Source organism: Cygnus olor, chromosome 3, assembly GCF_009769625.2.
Source record: "Cygnus olor isolate bCygOlo1 chromosome 3, bCygOlo1.pri.v2, whole genome shotgun sequence".
NCBI classification, from domain to species: domain Eukaryota; kingdom Metazoa; phylum Chordata; class Aves; order Anseriformes; family Anatidae; genus Cygnus; species Cygnus olor.
In genome coordinates, this window is record NC_049171.1 from 49,799,916 (window position 1) to 49,819,468 (window position 19,553).

The window sequence follows — 19,553 nt, forward strand, 5'->3', positions numbered from 1 at the left end:
GACCCCTTCACACGTCTAACACCTCGGAGAGGAGGCTGTTGTTTAAAAAACACACTGGTTAACGCGTGGGGAGACAGAAAGGGGCATGAAACCCCTGCTCCCAGGCACCACGGCCGTTTGCCGGGGCGCTGAGAGCCCCGAGCACGGCCGGGCTGCGGGGGGCTGGTGACACGGGGCAGCCCCGGGGGGCAACATGTGGCCGGCGGCGGGGCCGTGCCCGTCTGCACTGCAGCACCCGCCGCCCCCGGGGAAAATAGCGATGATAATAATGATAATAATTAAAAAATAAACCGCTGGGTGAGTGCAACTGCCCCCCCCCCCCCGGCCTTCCCCCTTCACGGGGGGCCGGCAGGTGAGAGGCGGGGAGGGGAAGAGAAGGGAAGGGAGGGGAAGGGAAGGAAAGGAGATGGGGAAGAAGGGGAAGGGGAAGAAGGGGAAGGGGCCGCGACCCAGCCACAAAGAGCAGGAGCTGCCTCCCCCCGCGCCGCCGGGCGGGCGGCCACAGGCCCGCCGCCAGCGGGCCCCGCGCCGCAGCGGGTGAGGGGAGGGGTGAGGGGGGGTGTCTGTCCGTCCGTCCGTCCGTCCGTCTCTGTCCGTCCGTCTGTCGCTCCCTTACCTGCGGGGGTGGCGCCGAAGACTCTGACGACGGGCACCCGCCCGGCCGGGGCCTCTCGGAAGTGGGCCTGGCAGGGGTCCAGGCCGGGCAGCGGGCTGCCCATGTAGTAGTCGGCGGTCACGATCCTCACTGAGAACATGGTGCTGGCCGCCGCGAGCCCGCACCGACGCCGCCGCCTCCACCTCCACCGCCGCCACCGAGGCGCGCGACCGGAGCCGACGCCGAGCCCGCAACGGCTCCAACCCCCCCCCCCCCCACCCCCGCGCGCGCGCGCGCCCCCCCCCCCCCGCGCGCCGCAGCCAGCGAGGGCGCGCGCGCAGCCCCCCGCCCGCCTCCTCCTCCTCTCCTCTCTCCCTTCCCTCCTCGCGCGCGCGCGCACGGCCGCGCGCTCCCTGCCTGCCTCCCTCCCTCCCTCCGCCTCTCGCTCCCCCCCCCCCCCCCCCGCCGGCCGCTCCGGGCGCGTGCGCGCGCTCGCCCCCACCCCCCCCCCCCCCGCCGGGTCGTTCAGGGCCCCGCCGGCCGGCGGCGCCTCAGGGGCGGCAGCAGCACCACCGACACCGCCGCCGCCATGCGTGAGGAGGCCTGGGCTGGCCGCCGGCTCCGCGCTGCGGCTGCTGTTGCCATGATGGTGGCGTCACGGGCGCAACCATCGCAGGACGATGCGGGGAAGGAGGGGGAAGGAAGGCGCCGCCCGCCCCGCCCCGCCCCGGCTGTGTGAGGGGAAATGTCCGCCCGCGGCTCGGCGCTCGGCCGAGCGGGCTGAGGGCGAGGCTGCGGAGCCCCGAGCCGCCGATGGCGCTGAGGGGTGAGGGGCTTGAGGGGCTGAGGGGCTGAGGCAGCGCCGCGGCGGGGCGCAGGGCGGGCCCGGCCGCCATTTTGGACGCCGAGCCGCCTCGCTGCGGGAAGGTGAGTGTCGGCACGCTGCGGGGGCCGGCGAGCCCGGCAGCGAGACTGAAAGGAAAAAAAATAAAGCAAAATAAAACAGAACTACACGCAACGGGGGCGGGAGGGGGGGAGCCGGGTGATGCCGTTCCCCGGCGCTGCCCGCCGGGGCCTGCGCCCCCTGTGGCCGGAGCGGCGGTGGGGGCGGTTGGGGCCGGGGCGGGGCCGGGCCCTCACCTTCCCTTCACGGCCCGGCCTCCTTCATTAGTGCCCTGCCGTAATTTGGTGGGGGTGGAGGGGTGAAAGGGGCTCCTCACGCCGCCCCCGGGCCTCCAGGAGGGTGTGGTTCACGGTGTGCGGCTGGCTGGGGCAGGCTGCCCTCCAAAACGGGCACAAACCCCCCGGTCACATCCCCCTTGTAGCCTCTTTGTCTCGGAGGTGAGGTGTGGGGGAAATAAGCAAGAGTCGGCGGTGCGGGGGACCCACCTGTATGAACGTTCAGCATGCTTACACCTAGAGTTAGGTTGTTACGTGTGCGTGCGAGACCGGATGGCAAGAGCTGGGCGTACGAATCTATAAAACCCGACAGAAGCCCAACATGTAAAACATGTGTTTCGCATTTTCCTTACATGTGTTTTGGGTTTGGGCTTAAACAAAAGGCAGGTCAGGCAGTTGCTACCCTTCGTTTTTTCATTGTAATGAACAGGAAGCTTGCCTGCCTGCTCTGAGGGTAAGCGTTTAGCTACTCTTTCTTAGTAAGCTGTTTATTTTCACTACCTTACCACTGTTTCCCATAAACTCATTTTTATGCAAGCAGAAACAACGTCAAACTACCTAGTCTTCAAAAAATCTTGTATCATAAAAGTGAGTAGTTGAAATAGGGCCGAAACCCAAACTGTTTTCAACTAAAGAATAACTGAGCTACATCTTCATTTTTTATTTTTTGATGGATATTTACTTTTGCAAGGCTAATATTTGGAAAACCTTTGGAATTGAAAGAATGTTCTTTTATGATCACTTGAATTGCATGAAGACTAGTAAATCACTAGGAGGCTGCCAAGCATGTTACCAAACAAAGTTTCTAGCCCGTGCTATTTTAATACATTTTGTACTGCTGCTTAATTAAGACTTTCTTGATTTTTCCATCGGACTTTGGTATGGACACTACTTCGTTCCATGCTCTTGTCTTTCTGTTCACGTGACGGTAGGACTTCCTCAACATCGTATCTTCCAACCACTCCATATTTCAGTGACATCTTAATGTCTTTGAACTCTGGCAGATGTGCTTTGGCACCCCTTCCTGCATAGGTGTAAGGTACTACAATATCAGCAGTCCACCTCTGTACTGGGAGGTACCAATCCAGTACTATATTGTGTTGTTCTAGGCAGCAGAACATGAGTGTAGCTGCACCTCAGCTGGGTTGGAATATAATCCAAGGCGTTTAAGATACTGGAGGATTCTGGCTTCTTCTGAACGAGTGCAGTATATGAGATGCAGGCACAAGTTCACATCTGCTAGCCCGGCTGAAGGGAAGGCAGTCGCCCATGACAGGGTAGTGTAGATAGCTGGAATAACAAACTTTTTAGAAGCACAAAGCAAGGGTCACTAAAGCACATCAATCAGTCTTCTATTTCATTACCAAAAAATTTTGTTTATTAAATCAGAGAGGGCTGTGTTTTGAATTAGGAGGAACTGTTGCAAAAAGGAAGACAGTGGGACCGAGACAAGAAAAGTTGATACCTAACCAAGAGCCAGCTTCCTGTTCCTACAGGCTATTTATTCAATTTCTGAATGTGTTGCAAGGCACTTTAAGAAAAAATTAAGCGTCTTTCCTTTTTGATGTAAGTAGCTTGATCCAAGTGGTAGTCTTAGTCATGAAGACATTTATTGGGTACTTCCTCTGAGCTGTACTTTTTCAGTTTCTCTTAATTTCTTAGAACACACTTTGACTGCAAGAAGGATATGAAAGTAGAATAAAGAATTGTCTGCAAGGTCACACCGGGGTAAGGATGTATTTTCGGAAGAGATTTGAGTCAGCACTGTCACGAGAGGTCCCCTGCCTCCCTCTTCATGGTAGTGCAAGTATTGGATTAGCTGCATAATAAATTGGATTTGGGAACTGAGCCAGGTAAAAGTGATCCAACTAAAAAGTTGGGGTTATATTTAACCTAGATCAGGTCCCTTGTCTGCCTCGTTATGTAGGTGTGTGAGTGCCTGCGCTTGCACAGTGGAGGAGGCAGCGCAGGGGCTGAGTTTGAGCAGCAGGGAGGAAAAGAGAACGCTGCTTGCAGCAATGTTGGCTTGTGGTAGCTTAAGTTGATCGCTCGTTTAAGTTGCCGAAGTCAAAAAAGTGTTGATGGTATCGTCAGTAACCCTTACAGGAGGTGATGGAAACAAAGTCTGTTTCTGGATTTTCCTACATTTCAGCTTGTGTGTCAGGGTTTGGCTTTAGTACGCGCTTTATTTGTTGTTCGTGCATGCGTATATGCGGCTATTACGTACACATTTCGTCATAGCTGATCCCTTATTACCTGAAGATGCCAACGTCCTAGGATGTCAAAAATCGCAAAAGGAAGCGTCGTGGTTAGAGAGCACTGCCGCCCATTTCCCCTGCTGTCTTCAAACTCTGTATGGACTCTGTAAAGTGTTAGTCAGTTTTAAAGCAAGTCACCCCCTTTTTCTCTCCTCCAGTTGCTAAGCAGCAGCTGTTCTCCCAATTAGCCAGCCACGTATTTGCATGAAAATAATCAAGCTCGCATATACAACTGCTTCTAATCATGCAGTTAAACAGCTGTACAGTAAAAAATGGAGTGTTAGTAGTATTAGTTATCACTGTAACTGATTGCTGTCTTAAAAGTTAGGATTTCCATGTAGACTAAAATCAGGACAGCTACTCTTTTTTTAACAAAAGACACGTCAGTCTTATTTCTCTTAATCCATACTATGTGCCTACTTAGAAAAACTGTTCACAAAACGATACCCGCAGTTCACAAAAAAATGATAAATGCGAATATGAGCAGACAGTCAGCTAGCAACTAAACATGGTAGGGGGCAGGGAAAAGCCACCTCTTCCAAATATCTAATTATAATAGCAAGATCCCCAAAAAATTGGCATTAAAAGGTTAAAGTATCACCCAGAAGGTAACATTTTGTACAGGACATCTTAACTTACAACTGACTTAGGTATCCATGTTTGTGTTCCTATTGATTTCCAAGATACTCAGTTTTTCGAAGGTCTATGCTCTGAAATCTTGGAGTGATCTCTCTGTCTGAGGATGCCCTGGATTTATTCCAACTGTGTTTCAGAGCCAGAGCCGGGTGAGGGCCGTATCTTCTCAGGTGTCGATTCAGGTTACAGAAACACGGTTTCTGCAGGGAGAAAACCTGGGCATACTGGTCTGGAGTAGTGTCTAGTACGCTCAGCATCCCGATCTAGACAGACTGTCTGCATTGCACAGGAACTGATTTTCCCTGTGTGCACGACAGGCTAAGTGAATAAAGGCTAAATCTTCAGACTAACGTATTGGGTGCTATGCTGTGTAGTGCGGGACTACTAAACTTTGACATGCTTTGCCACGTGTAAGAATCCATAGTCTCATGTTCGGCTCAAAGCTGTCTAGAAATGCTGAGAAAGTATCACCTAAATATTCCCCTGCCCAAAGGAGTAAGGGTCTAGTCTTCTCTTGGGATTCTCACTTTGGAGTCCTTTCTTAGTGTTAGGTACCTAAGCCAAGTACAACCTTGATCTTATTTGGGAGATGAAAGTGCAAGGAAAGCTCTCTCTTCTAAGTTAGGCAGATTTGGGGTTTGAAAACGGATAAACATTTCACATATGGGTGCCTTAACAGCAGGCTAATGGATAAATTCATGCACCCGTGCAAAATATTAGGAAAGATTAGTTTCTGACTGTCTTTATGTTTTAAGAACACTTATTAGACTGGGCATCTTAGGCAAGATACACAGGAAGAGTCTTCATATGACAGTCCTGACAAACCCTTCTTATGCTCTAGGTAGCTAGGCCTGCTTTGGACAGAATTTGAGGCAGCGTTGTGCGTGCCCATCATAGCAGTGGAAAGTCAAGTACTGGGTGGATGTTACCAGATAAAAATCGAAACACAGTATGTGAACAGCAGGGAATTGAGCAACTCCCAAGATGCCAGACTGGCTTAAAGTGCCACTTGGGCTGCAGAATTCATTTGTGGAGGTAACTGTACTTTGGAAATAGTGCTTAAGATCCTAATTCAGGAGAACTCTTAAAAAAAAAAAAAAAAACTTGTTGAAGATACCAGGTAGGCAATTGGCTCTGAAGTACAATGCAGTTGGGTTCTATCAGAAGCAGGGGAATAACACCTTTCATTAATGGTCTTACACCAGTGTCTTGTCACTTGTCAACAGTGTCTTGCCACTAGAAACCTGATGGGAAGACTAACCTAGGTCTCAATTACAAAAACACGTGATGTATCAAAGCAATGTTTTAGCAAAGACTAGTGCCATATGACAAATTTAGCGGGAATCATAAAGAATTGCTAATAGGAAATGACAGTAGATGGTGTTGAAAAAAGAACTATAAAACTGGAAGTTGTAAGTAGAGTCTACCAATCGAGTGTCTTTCGGTATTCTTATTTAGCATATAAATAAAAGTTGCTGGTAACCTTAGTTTTGGAGGAGAGCAGGCATATGTAAGAATTGTCCGGGTTGGATTTGTATAGTAGAAATATCGTAATATCTTGCTTATAAAATGCAAGGTTTTGAACTTTAAAATAGCTGAGAATTTTTTAATGTTTTAATGGAAAGTTATGCAGGAATAACAGGTATTTTTTTCCCCATCATTTTCAGGTCTTGCCTTGGCCTTGCATCAGAAAAACCTACCAGTGAACATGCGTACAGGAAAACACTTAAGTATTCAAGAAAATGATATCATCTGAAATGTAAAAATGAATAAAGAATTACACGTATGTAACAAAGCAGAACTTACCGCTTTTTTTTTTTTTTAGTTGAAAAAGTGTCTTTATTGATTAACAGCATTAGAGTTACAAGCGTCATACAAGAAAATTGACAGTAAACACTTCATTTTGGTTCCCGAGATAAGACAATATTCCTGATCTGTTCTTTGCTGACAGAATCCTGTATTCAGGATGGGTTGAGGTTCCCTCCCGTGCTAGGAGAATGACCTGTTGTCAAGAACAAATATTTACATGGTTCTGTAATGAGTTCAGGTTAGCATAACAAGAACACACACATTGTTAGGGAACAGCTAACAGTATAGTAACAAGTACAGTTTATTGATTGTATGTATGATGATGAGAAGTTCATAAATGAAATTTGATTAAGATGAACTGATTAAGTCTTAGGTAATTGAGGAGTAGTGCTAGAGCTGATTTTATGAGAGGTATTGCTGAATCACAGTGATTAAAAAAATAAAACTGTCTACTGCTTAGGTCTAATGACTAAAAGTTGGGTATGGACATAAAAGAGAAAATTGTGTATAATGACATCTAATATTTGAACATTAATACTGTTTGTGGGAATGGTGTGCTCGACAGTGAGGGTTACTGGCAAATAGTGGAGTGATGGGGAAGAATTTGAGTGTTTGAGTAGCTTCTGTTGTAAAAAGTAAAAGTCATTGGTTTATTTTTACAACAGAGCTACCAGTTGAGGCTGGGTGTAGATGATCCTTCCATCGCCTTTCTGGGAGGAAGTATGTGTGACTGGATGGGACTAACTTAAAATACATATCATTTATTTGTACACATGTGTATGTGTGTACATAACGCTCCCAAATTGAAGTTTCTCTTCCATGCAACAGAGCTCAGGTAAATGGTTGTAGGAATTGTTTTTAAATTAACAAACATAACATAATTTCTCATATTATTGTTCTGATAAATAGCCAAAACATTTAGGTGATACTCTCCATGGAGGAATGTGTCTGATGTGAAGAGAGTTAGCCCAAATGGTTCAAACAGTGAGTAATTAAAAAAGATTTCATAATGGAAAAATTTCAAGTAGTGTAACTGCAAAAAGTCCTATTAGTCTACTGTGGCTTATGTAGGCACATACATGCACTTATGGTGATTCAAATTTTTGTTGTTTCAATATGTGAAATGTGTTTTTGTGAATGAATCACAGAAATGGGACTGGATGGGAAGTGGTGAAACCCATTTCATTTTAAATGCTGTATTTTTTCTGCCATGTAGCCTGACTTACGGGAGGCATTCCCCATTCATGCATCAGACAAAGCGAAAGAAGCCTCAGTCCAATATGACAGCCATCTCTTATCCAGGAGGAGACAGGAGAGTCGCTATCAGAGTAAACTTAAAGTGCTGTAAGATTAAATTAGAGATGGGAGGGACCAATTAAATGCTTTGCCCGTCTCTGTCAGTATTGGGTCCTGTAACATATGGGTGCATACTTTATGCTGGAGTTCCAGATACCTACTTTCTTTTTTTTCCATTAGGACAATTACCCATACTTTAGAACTCAGTTTATGTTTCCAGTATTGTCTGAATCTTTATGTTCCTAGTTAATTATATGTGTATAACTTTTTATCACCTCATATAATTATTTTCTTTTTTGGTGTTTGTTTCTTTCAAATAATTTTCCAGAACAAGCTGAATGTTAAGCAAAATAGCATTTTGAACTCTTTAGTTGCCTACCTTAAGCTACACTTGCTGAGTTTTGTTACATTTCCTTTTGAGTCTTTCCAGCTCCCAAAGAATTTCTGTTATTTTTATGTGAATTCCATCCAATTTGCTGAGATCTTTTTGGTAAAATGCCTAGAACTCATTGGTGAATTCCAGGTGTGGTTACAAAAAGCGTGGATGAAGAATTTATGGTTTATGTCCATACAGTCTTTTATTTTATTTCAGGCATCTATATGACCTCCATGTGTAGGGCAGAATGAATTGCCAGAGGGTATTAATGTTTGGTTCACCAAGAGGCTTGAAGTGCTTAGTTAGTTGTTCATAAAGAAAATGTTCTACAGTCTGCCCTAGAGCTACAGAGAGGGAAAGTGTTATCTTCCTGCTCCAGGATACAATGCTTCCAAGTATGCAAGTTAAATCTAAATTAGTCTTTTTGTTGGTATTCTGTTACAAATTTATTTGCAGTTTCTGCTTGCTTGTTATCCTTAGATCCTTTACAAATATTATGCCTTGGGGTTATTTCCATCCTATTGAATACATTCCAGAATATGTTCCAGAATATTTTTCTCAGTCTTTTCCGTAGCAGTAGCTTGCTTTTTCTTTAACTTAACTTCATCTTGCTGTTTTCTGACTGCATTTGAGCCACACTAAATTACTTTCAGCTATCTCCATGTCCTCAAAGTTGTCCACATTGTGGCTGCTCAGAGATTAATGAAGACATCAAAGAAAACAAGGCCTCATAACAGTTCCTTTGGCACCGCGCGCACACACACATACGTTGCTGCATGTCCTTTTTCCTAGAAGTCTTTTATTTGCTGACAGTTTTTACAGTTTTATCTCGAGCCCTACAATATTCACTGTTTTCTTTAAGCTTCAGAATTTTTACACAGTCCTTGCTTGTTGTATAATCGCCTCTCGTTCAGCACTGTAATCTATCCAACACATTCTGAGGGATTTGGAGGTTTCGTGAGAGCACCAAATGCTTTCCTGAACTTGGAGTATGTAATATCTAAAGATTTCCTTTGGACCTTGTATTTTGTTTTGGCTTTTGGGAAGAGTGTTATTTGTTCTCTGGTAAGCTAAATATTGCCTAAGATTCTATTGTCCTTTAAGGCTAACATGTTCAGACTTGCTTGGCCTAAAGTTGAGTTTAGTGAGTCTGGTGTAGTTTAGAATTTCAAAGGTAGTGTTCTTATCTAGATGTTAAAAAACAAACAAACCAAAAAAACCCTAATTTTATGTGGCAACTACTGAAAACCTGGTTTAGAAAATGTTCACTTAGTACTGAGCTTAGTACTCTTTTTCTGTACTCACGCTGATGGGGCTTTTCAATGTTTTCAGGGGGTTGCTTCCTCCAATGCAGATCTTAATGGTGTAATATATAATCAGGAGCAGGAGAAAAGAATGGTGTACATACGTTCAGATGTATCTTCCTAAAATGCAGAAAGTCACAGAACACCATGGAACTATTTAGTAGATACTATTCAGTAGATATCTGATATTTAGCCAGCAACTAGTGACATTTTATTTTGGTCTGACATCCATCAGTTAACACAGTTGCACTTCCTAACTCTTTCCAAAATCAAAGCACGCTTCCATTTGAAGATGCGAATACTAGTATTTATGCTAGTTAATAGTACTGTAAGTATTATTAGATGTTGCTAGGTAAATGGCACATCTGGGAAAAGGCAATGCAAACAGAGTGGCTACAAGTAATCCTGGAAAGATATTACTGGAAGTGCTTCCAGAACCTGGTCTTCCTACATAGAGATGCCCTATATAAATACTTTTGTGTGTGCTTGAGGTATGTATAGATAATTATTGTTATGGTCCACTGATTACAGTAATATCTGCTGAAGGTTGACACTGCAGAAGTGCAGGTCCCTTCAGCAGACAGACCTACCTCAACAACTTTGGAGTCTGGCAAATAAAATTAATTTTCTTACCAGTACATTGGTTGTTTTGTATCTCAAAGCATGAGATAGATACTGTTCGAGATACAAACTTAGGAAGAATACATATTTATAGAGTAGGTCTGTTACTCTAATGGGATACGGTACTGGAAGTTAGGAAATATTGAAAGGAAAGACACCATAATTATGTATATTGGTTATGGACTTGTAGTCAAGTAGAGAAATCAGATACATTCACTCTGGAAGCTGTGCAGTTAAGTGACTGAGACTTGATTCTGTTAAAATGTGGTCTGTGTTTCTTGAGTAGTCTTGCAGCTGCTGCAGTTAGAAAAGCAGTGATAGCTGTTTTCCTTCAGAAGCATTAACTTGATGGCTTGGCTAATAAGGATTTTGCTTAGTGCTGTTTAACCTTAAAATAATACCTACTGTGCCATATTCCAGTCTCCCCACCCACAGCACCGTCACCTTCCTTTTCCTATACTACTTCAAAAGCTATTTTGTGGAGATAGCATTTTGAGTAGCTGTGTTTCTCAGGACAGAACTTAGGCTTTTGACCTGCTTGGTATTTTTCCTCTAATGATTACGTGATTTGTTCTCATTAGGACCATGTTTTGTTTTTTTTTTTTTTTCAAAGAAAAATTGTTGATTGAAAGTATTAACACTCAAGGAAAAATAGGAAATGATTATGTTGTAAAATGAAAGGGTATCAGATTGTTCAGAGAGGGAAGGGAGCCTTCCAAGAAGTGATCACATTCTCACACAGCTTTAAACACATTCTTTATCTTTAAAAGGAAACAGAAGAGAATCACTCAGTAAATCAAATGTAGTCCTGGTCTCGTCTGCAAAACTGTATCATTCTGAAATAAGGACTTAGGTTTAGACATTGGAAACAACTGTCAGTGCCAAGACCTCTTGTGCTTTGAGAGAAGTGGGTATGTCTTTCATTAGATGATACCTTTCTTGCATCTCTTGATTGTTTTTCTTCCTCATTGTGTGAAGATAGCAGTTATGGTGGCTGTTCTGGGTGAATCTTTAGGTACCCATTTAAAAAAAAAAATGATATTTTTGCACTGCAATGAAAAAGCTCTTAAAATCAGCAGAAAGGTGTTTGTTTTTTTTTAATGTCTGTTTGTTCAGAAAAGGAAACTGGATTTCGTACCAAAAAGTCTCCACCTTGACTTAGTTGTTGTTGGCAAAAAACCCACCCTGTTTAAAGATCACATGTTCTAGCTGCAATTTTTAAAATCTGTTTTTTGATAAAGATTTCACTGCCAGCAACCTGAGTTTCTCTCTATTGCTCCAGCACCAGATTACCAGTCAGTTCCCTAATTCTGTCTTTTTCTGACTGGTACAGAATTGCTTTTTGCCTGGAGTAATGCAAAAATTGGTTCTTTTAGGCAAAAGAAATGAGCAGCATCCATGCGTTGCAAATTCCTTCAGAGTAGCTTTATCTTTTATCACTCTTTGAAAGTATTAGCATTTTAAAAATTAAATGGTTCTGTTTAAAAGTAAATTTTGCTCAGATAAGGAAAAAACATGGAAGTAGTTGCTGAGAGGGATAAAGTGCACTAGCTGGAAATGTACGCTTTTCTTCTTGTGTCCTGATGGAAAAGGAGATGAACAAGCATGTTAGAGTCACAGCATTTCTGTAAATATTGTATTGTTAGCATAATTTATTAGCATGTCCTTAATAAAACCAAAACATTTCTAGCTAACTTTATTTCAGTCATCTATAAAATGAGAACATTGTTACTTCAGAGGTTAAAAAAAATCCAAGTTGCTTGGCATTAAGTGTCCTGTGAGAGCAGAATTCATGATTTCCTCATTGGGTTCTTTGTAACGTTCCTTACCGTATCTTACCTGTTATATCCTGTGAACCTAGGACTAGGGAGCTTGCTGGGTCTCCCTGTGTCCAGAGGCTGTCCCCTGAGCCTGTGGGGGCATTGATTGTTATGGGCCCACCCAGACACCGTGAGCGATGAGCAGTCTGGAGGTCAAACGTCTTCCGTGGTACCGCTCTGCTCAACAGCACGAGCAGGGCAGCAGTGTCTCAGATAAGGTTTTGTAAAGGTGCCAATCTGCCAAACTCAGATGAAGACTTTTAGAAAGTCTTAGATTCAGTCCCACTGATTTCTTTCTTTTCAAAGTGCTTCAAATGCATTAATTACTCTTTGGAACATCCAAATAAATGAGTAATAAGGGCACTTGCCTAGGAGTCCTTAGTCCCTCCACTCGGTACTATGTATGCAAGCTGTATAATCACTGTTTAATGAAAACATATAAAACAGGCCTAGGAGATTAAAGCATCCTTATTGTCTCTGGCCTCAAAAGTCTTCCATTCCCCAGCCCTGATTGGCAAAATCTCAAGCTGGAGCTAAGAGATACTTGGTATGCAACCATCTGCTGATGGGGGTGCTCTCCTATGAGATGGGAGAGGCTGGTTTGAAGTCCTTCAAGCAGTGGAATGCCTAAAATCCCATCTACGGTTTCCTCTCCAGCTGCTGCTGAATAATGCATTGTCCTAACCTCTGTGCCATGATGTAAGAGTAGGCAACAAAGGTATGTGTCCCAAAGGAGGGGGAGAAATTCCTAACTTCTGCCAAGGCTTAGTTCTAGGAAAGCTCTCAGGCAGCAGATGTAAATTTGTGCCTGATGACTGACTTAAATTTCACCAAGGAGAGAGGCGGACTGAACAGCAGTAAATGGCCTTCTGTAACCTGCTTTCTGAGCTGTCATAAGTGTGTCTGTGGTTAAAACTATGAAGAATGCAGGGTTCTTGTGCATTCCTGTTGCTAGGTACTGCTTCTCTTGGAGGACTAAACTCTCCAGTTTCATACATTTACCCATCTTTATCATTCAGGTAGAGTGCTACTTAGTGCGAACAGCAGTGTTCTATACTCGGTTTGCATGGGCATAAACGGCCACACAAAGTTATAAAGAATTAGGGCAGTAGGTTTTATTTCTAATTAGGCCTCTAATCCTACAGACCACTTACGGTTTTGCGTTGTGATATGTTCATGCTGTCTTAAATGGGACTACGTACCTGAGTGGAGTTCTGGGTGTAATTGCATGCGGGTTCCGATCTGGGCCATCACATTTTTGCTTATTATTCATACCGTAGCGCTGTTACGAATCGGGTACCTCTGCTGTTACCCCTTGCCCAGTCAGGATGAGGGGAATCTGAAACTGTGTAATGGTTTGAGGGGAATTTGTTTCTGTGTAATGGTTTGCACTCCATTTCCATGCCTATCCAAACTAAGCGCTTGCTAAGGCGCATCATACAGAGTATTTCAGCTGTGGGGTTAAGAGTCACAGGGCATAGATTTTCAATGCAGAAGGTCATGAGGCTGCAGTTTCACTGGGCTGTGCGTTGTATTTGCATAGACAGATACTCAGACAGTTAATGGTAGTGCAGAATGCTTTAATGATTTTCATTTGCATCAAGCTGTTCTCACCTCTTAGTAACATAATAGATAAATAAAAGAGGTCTTTTGTTTGCTCTTCATGAAAGTTACCAGTGATTAAGTGGTGCTGAGGGAACAGACTCATGCTCTCATTTAAAAATAAAAAAAAAAAAGACAACCATCAAAGCTGACTTCAAAGTGACCTACTTCATTTTGATTTAAAATGGCACTTGAATAATTTTATTTTAATTTCCTAACATTTCCTAACTCAAAACACAGAGCTGGTCATTGCTAACAAAATACAGAAATAGTTGTTAGATCAGACACAAAGTTCTCATCATCTGTTAGGGTGCTCTTTATGGCGTTGAATTACAAACAAAGCTCCGTACACTTAGACAAGCTTTTCTTCCAAATGGATTCAGCAGTCACTCTTATTATGAAAAATTATGTCCAGAATGTTGTTGCAGGTAAATTGATCCTTTTTTGCGCTATACTATGGTGTCAATGACATTCCAGAAGAAAGTCCAAGCCAAGGGCTTGCTAGAGCAAATCTTTTCTTGAGGTGTTTCCTACAAGTTTTATTCTCAGATTTGGAATTTCCCTGTGGAAGATTTCTGCAAACCTTCCTGGAACATGGCATGTCCTCTTAAGGATAGGGAGACTTGGACAGTGACTTGGGCCCTTGCAGCTCAGCATCAGCTTCTTGGGGACCTCTGCCACGCCTCGGCACAGAAGAGCCTCTTGAAAAGGAGTCAAAGGAAGTCTGACTATGTTATATTTTCAACCATTTTCTGAAGGACTTCATGTCCTTTCAGCCTCTTTCAGTGTTACCTGTAAAAAATCTGAGTGGCCTTCACAGCACTTCGAAAATAAAGCTCTCTTCTTAGATACATTTGCATCAGAATGTTTGTTCCTGATTTATAGGACCATGCATCATGACTCCATTAGCCTGTTCTTAGCATTGTCACCTCAGTGCCAGTATTTTTAAATATTTTTTCCCCTAGATATGTTAGAGTTTCAGCTTTATGTGTGATGTTGAAAACCACAGCCACTGCATATCTTGAATACCCAAATTTCCATTGTCTCCGCTTAGGGTACAAGGGTACAATATTCCTGATGTCAGCAAGGATAAACAGTCTTTCATGTACTTGGGTCTTTTATTTTCAGCTGATAACTTCTAGTCCTTTCAGTTTCTAGCCTCCTGCCTTAGAGATAATGATCTTGAGTACTTCTGGTGGCATTCAACTTCTCTCTTTCAATTCCTGAGTTATTTAAATCAGGATACAGAGCCTGACTTCGTGTATTTGGAATACCTTCCATTTTCACGGAATGAATTGGGTATTTGGGGAACACAAAATATGCAAATGCAGATCTGCTGAATGCGTAGTTTTATGGCCCTTCTGCTTTGCATTGGCTGTGTGATTTGTCCACTGTTTGACTGGGGCTAATTAAATTACTGAATATACAATAAGAATATATTAGTCCATCTTTTCCTTCGCTGATTTTAATTCCTTTACTCCTCCAGTTAATTTTCTTTCAAATCTGCCTTTGTGTTCGCAGTGTAGCATAAAAGGACCAGGCAACAGCCTGAAAACAGGGGCGGTTGAGGGAAATTTCCATCTGCAGTCAATCTCCCCCACTGCAAGAGCAGCGTTGGATATCATTACACGTACGATAAAGATGGCTGAATTCAGCGATTGCTGCCTGACTAGCATAACAATTCCTTAGCAATTTGTTACAGGTTGGGAGGGCAAGGGTTTAGGATGACGTCTAGGAAGAGATCTTTGCACATGAGGATATGATTCTACCTTGGGTTAAGAATAAAACACTCTTTGCAGGTATGCATAATTCAGATGTATAGTAAGATGCAAAGTGTCTTCACGCATGGGAATCAGATCCACTACTGGCAACATGTATCAGTACGTGTAGACAGAGATGTATTTTACATGTATTAGCAGTGTAGTTTTTGTGTTTACAGCATAACAGCCTTGATCATCTTAATCCTGGGTTTTTGCCCTACACTTACGCGCAACACCTAGAAGTAAAACTTACCAAGTGTCTCTCACTAAGGAGACATTGCAGAAGCAAACGCTGTAAGCGAAGGTGGAGCACTGTAGCTGATGCAGACAGAGAACTAAAGCAGCCCTACGTGTCCTTGCTATAGTGGGAAAATTTTGTTCAAGCACGTCCTTATGTTTTTAATAGAGGGGCAGAAAATTGCTTCTGTGTGGCCATCCCTGCTCAGAGATTCTTCAAAACCAACGTTTTCCATTTTTCCTTCTTTATTTCATTTTTTGGCTAGTAGTTGCCTCCATGAATTAGATTTATAAACTATGAATCTAAAGAGGATAAAATGTTGTCTAGAGAATTTGATCCAGATGTATGTTAGGGTTTCAATAAATATCCTATAAGCATTTAGGGTGAAGAAGGTTGCTGGGTTTTTTGTTGTTGTTTTGTTTTAAATAATCATCCTGGTTAACTTACAAGCAGCCAAATTCATTCTGTGTAAAAATCCAGGAAAGTCAGTAGTATTTCAGCAGGGATTCATGTGGCCCTTGGGTTTTGGACTGTATCGTATTGCAAGCTCCTAAAATAAGACTGTTTGGAAAGCTACGGGCTTCCCATCTTTTTGTCTGGAAAAGTTATAAAATGGAACAGGCAGGCTTTTCACTGAGCTGCTGAGAATGCAATTCTGGCTATGCAATCAGGACTAAATAAGGAGCAAGATCTGCACTAAAAATAGAAATGGAGGCTGATCCAACTGCAGCATGAGTTACAATCCTTGCAAAGCGAAGGATTGGTAGGTTCAATTGAGGACACGCAGTTGCAGAGAATCAAATAAACTTCATCCTGCTCCTATAAAGCCATCATACCCTAGCTGCTCTAACCGGATTTTTACCAGTCAGCAAAACTATTAATCATCCTGTAAATTAACATGTTATTTCAGATTCAGATTTCTTTTTTAAAGAGAGGATTATATTTACCACATAGTAAGGGTTGGTTTTATGTAACTTTGGAGAATATTGGGGGAAAATGGCACAGATGGATTTACTGCAGTTTCTCACGGCTGGATGAATAAATTCTTACCACTCTTTTGGGTGTTAAGCTAATGTGCCTGGTGACGTTAGGGGACTCTAAGTGGGCATGCTCAGCTCATTTGGCTATCTCACCGGGCCTGGTGCCTTGTCACAGACTGTACAGTTCACAGTGTGTTCTTTGAGGGAAGTTACTCTGCTTGTTTAAAGAATAAAGTCCAGAATGCTGTAAGCCAGTCATTCCTTCCCTCTACTGTATTTTGTCCTATCGTGTCCTGTCCTGTCTTATCCTATCCTTTATTGGTAGCACAGTTCAGAAAATGTTCATCTTTTATTTGTCTATTTTGTTTTAGGTACCACATGCCTCATGAGCTTAATCCCAAAACTTGCCTAAGGAGTTCAAATACATTCCTTGATACAGAGTAGATTAATGTCACTTATTTATTGTTAGGAACACTGAGCTATTAAATGGTTGGTTTACATGAGCACAGCCAGCTGCAGCTATGTACTGCTTTCTTTCTTTGCCTGTTCCTTCAAAAAAAATTAGAGGTTATATAACAGGCTTAGATAATTCATTGTATATTTTCAATTTCTTTAAATATGGTTACATGTGAAAATTAACAAAATTGGTAGACAACAAAGCAATCTCCTCTGTTACTTAAAGTATTAATTTCTGACTTTCAGTGAGCTGCAGAATTTGTTACTGAAAATGCACATTGTTCACGTACCTGTGCCTTTTAACCACAGGGGTAGCTCAGTCAAATTGGAAGACAGTGGAAGAGAAGCATCTGGATCCTTTGACACATGGGAAAGCTTAGACAGCAGTGAGAGTATGTGGAAGACGACCAAAAGACAGAGATCATCAGACTTTCACAGGCCAAGAAAAATGCACAGTGTCAGTGAGTCACAAATCAGTTGTTGCATTTTCCTTCCTTAGCTCCCTCCCCACCAGAATATCAGCTACGATATTTCCTGTCTCCAGACTCCCGTCCCAGCACCCGTAGTTCCTCTCTTCCACGTCCCACACTGAGTGCACAGCTTAGCAGAAGTCGAGAGCAGCTGCCTCACAGAAAGACATGTTGATCAACACAATCGTCTTGATGGGGAGGAAGCAGCCTCCGTCTCCAGCTGAGTTCAGAGGCCTGTTGTTGTTGTTGCTGTTGTATTCTCATTACTTACGCTTATATTTGAAGAGCTGTATTTTCTGAGGGGAAGAAAAAAGGAGAGCATGCAGTCCAGGAGGCATAGCGAAGGGATGATGATCAGTAATTGCAGTGAGTAATTAATGGTGAAATATATATATCGTTATGTTTTGGTCACATTCAAAACTTACACAGATTACTTCATTTACCAACTTCAGCTAAAGACTACACAGGGCTTTGTTCTCATTTAACTATGGGCTACGCATGCCCCGTTTTTGTATACCTTTAGCTATTGTTCTTTGGTACAAATCATTTAGTATAATAAAAGCAACATAAGCCTGCAGTGCAGATACACAAATATTAGTGACTTTATGGAAATAAGCTCTGTACTTGTAGCAGCTTAATCATTATGCTTTAAAAGACCACACCCAATCCAACAAAGGATTTTGAAAATTATGTATGCAAAGAGAAAAATAATTTTAATAACATGTTTTAGGTAACTGAAGGTTATAGAAAGAGGAAATGGTTTTACTTGAACTCTCAGTTTCAGCCTAGGTAGATGCTTGTATGAACATTGTACCAGTTCACAGTGAGTTTGGTTATAGGTTAGGAGACAATGGTGGTGTAACTGAAGTGTTAAGAGATAACTCCCAAACTGAATATGAACAGCTATGTAATTCTACCTTAGCTGCCTTTTTACTATTAATTTTGAATGTGATAAAGACATAGGATTAATTCTGCAGGTCCTTACACATGCAGAATGAATGAATTCAAATTAAGGATTTTTTTTTTCCTTAAGTAGGATTTGTTTGTTTTTGTCAGAGCCCTTCCAAAGTACAAGGAGAGGTCACAGCTGTTCTTTTCATTCACATGTAATCTGGTAAAACAAACAACATATGTATCGAGCATAAGAGTTTAGCAGTCAGAACACAGGGATTTGTATATGAATTTGAAAACTGTAAATAACAAATTATGGTTAACCTTTATCCTACCGCCCATCAACCTGATTTGTTAGTAAAGATTTGTGTTGGAATTGAGGTTTTCATGTGCTACATTGTTCAGAAAAATAACACTCTCTCCAAGTGCAAGATAACAAGGTCCACGTTTACATTCTCAGCTTTAATTCTAATTGTCGTGTCTTCTAGATTTACATAATTAGTACATTTACATAATCACTTAAGACCTTCATCTGCACTCCAATAAAAGTAGACCTGACCTCAAACCTTGCTGAAAAATCACACTTACATTTTGTACTGCAAGCATACAGGACTGACCACAGATGTGGGCACACAGCCTTTTCTTGAGAGCTTCATGGCACCTGGGTACCTGAGTGAGCTTGGTGGTTCAGCACACTAGCACAGAAATGCTCACAAGCATTCTGCTGGCAGTCCTTGCTGCCATAATATATCTGGGGCAGATAGGGCCTGGGGAGGGGAGGTGCAGAATATGGTGTGCTTACATCTGGTCCAAAGGACTTTTCATTCCATTACAGTGTAAACATAGTTGTGATGTTATTTACCCTGTGAGAAAGAACATCCAAATACTGAAGATTAAAAAACAAACCCAAAACATGTCACTGAGTTTCTTGCAAGTCAAGTAGTAAGATTAGCTGGATGCTTTGTAAATACTAATCAATTTGTCTTTCTCTCTTTTTATTTTCCTTGATGGAGACAGCTACAGAAACGCATCAGTTTGCACATTGTCACAAGGAGATTTGCTTTTGCAGTAGACATTGAACTTCCCTTTGACTTTCTCAAAGCACAGAACCTTTACCTCTCATTTCACTCTAAAGATACTGACAATTCAGGGGAAATATGCTTGCTAGACTGAAACAAGAAAAAGCAGACAAATACTTCAGTGCAGAATAGGTGTTTGCAATTCTGTTAGATGATAGTAGCGAAGATGAATTTCCTGTAGGA

At 42.5% G+C, this 19,553-nt stretch overlaps 1 protein-coding gene and 2 long non-coding RNA genes across 7 annotated transcripts in view; 1 reads left to right on the plus strand and 2 right to left on the minus strand.

The window, feature by feature from the left end:
- REV3L (REV3 like, DNA directed polymerase zeta catalytic subunit) overlaps positions 1 to 850 on the minus strand; it is a 125,144-nt gene extending 124,294 nt beyond the window's left edge. Inside the window, 1 exon segment of the mRNA XM_040553862.1 lies at positions 617 to 850. Coding sequence (XP_040409796.1) covers positions 617 to 755 — 139 coding nt within the window. The 5' untranslated portion in view covers positions 756 to 850.
- Positions 851 to 1,096: 246 nt separating this feature from the next.
- Positions 1,097 to 19,440, plus strand: LOC121067203. Of its 5 annotated transcripts, none has more exons than XR_005818166.1 (4): positions 1,097 to 1,522; positions 6,336 to 6,451; positions 17,240 to 17,766; positions 19,309 to 19,440. It is a non-coding gene; the product is annotated as an uncharacterized LOC121067203 (long non-coding RNA). The 5 variants fall into 5 exon arrangements; XR_005818167.1 differs by lacking the exon at positions 19,309 to 19,440 and having other exon boundaries at positions 17,240 to 17,391; positions 17,475 to 17,588; XR_005818168.1 differs by lacking the exon at positions 19,309 to 19,440 and having other exon boundaries at positions 17,240 to 17,387; positions 17,475 to 17,560.
- On the minus strand, positions 17,422 to 19,319 carry LOC121067206. The gene is made up of 2 exons (XR_005818173.1): positions 18,880 to 19,319; positions 17,422 to 17,696 (listed from the first exon to the last, which is right to left on the minus strand). It is a non-coding gene; the product is annotated as an uncharacterized LOC121067206 (long non-coding RNA).
- Positions 19,441 to 19,553: the final 113 nt, after the last annotated feature.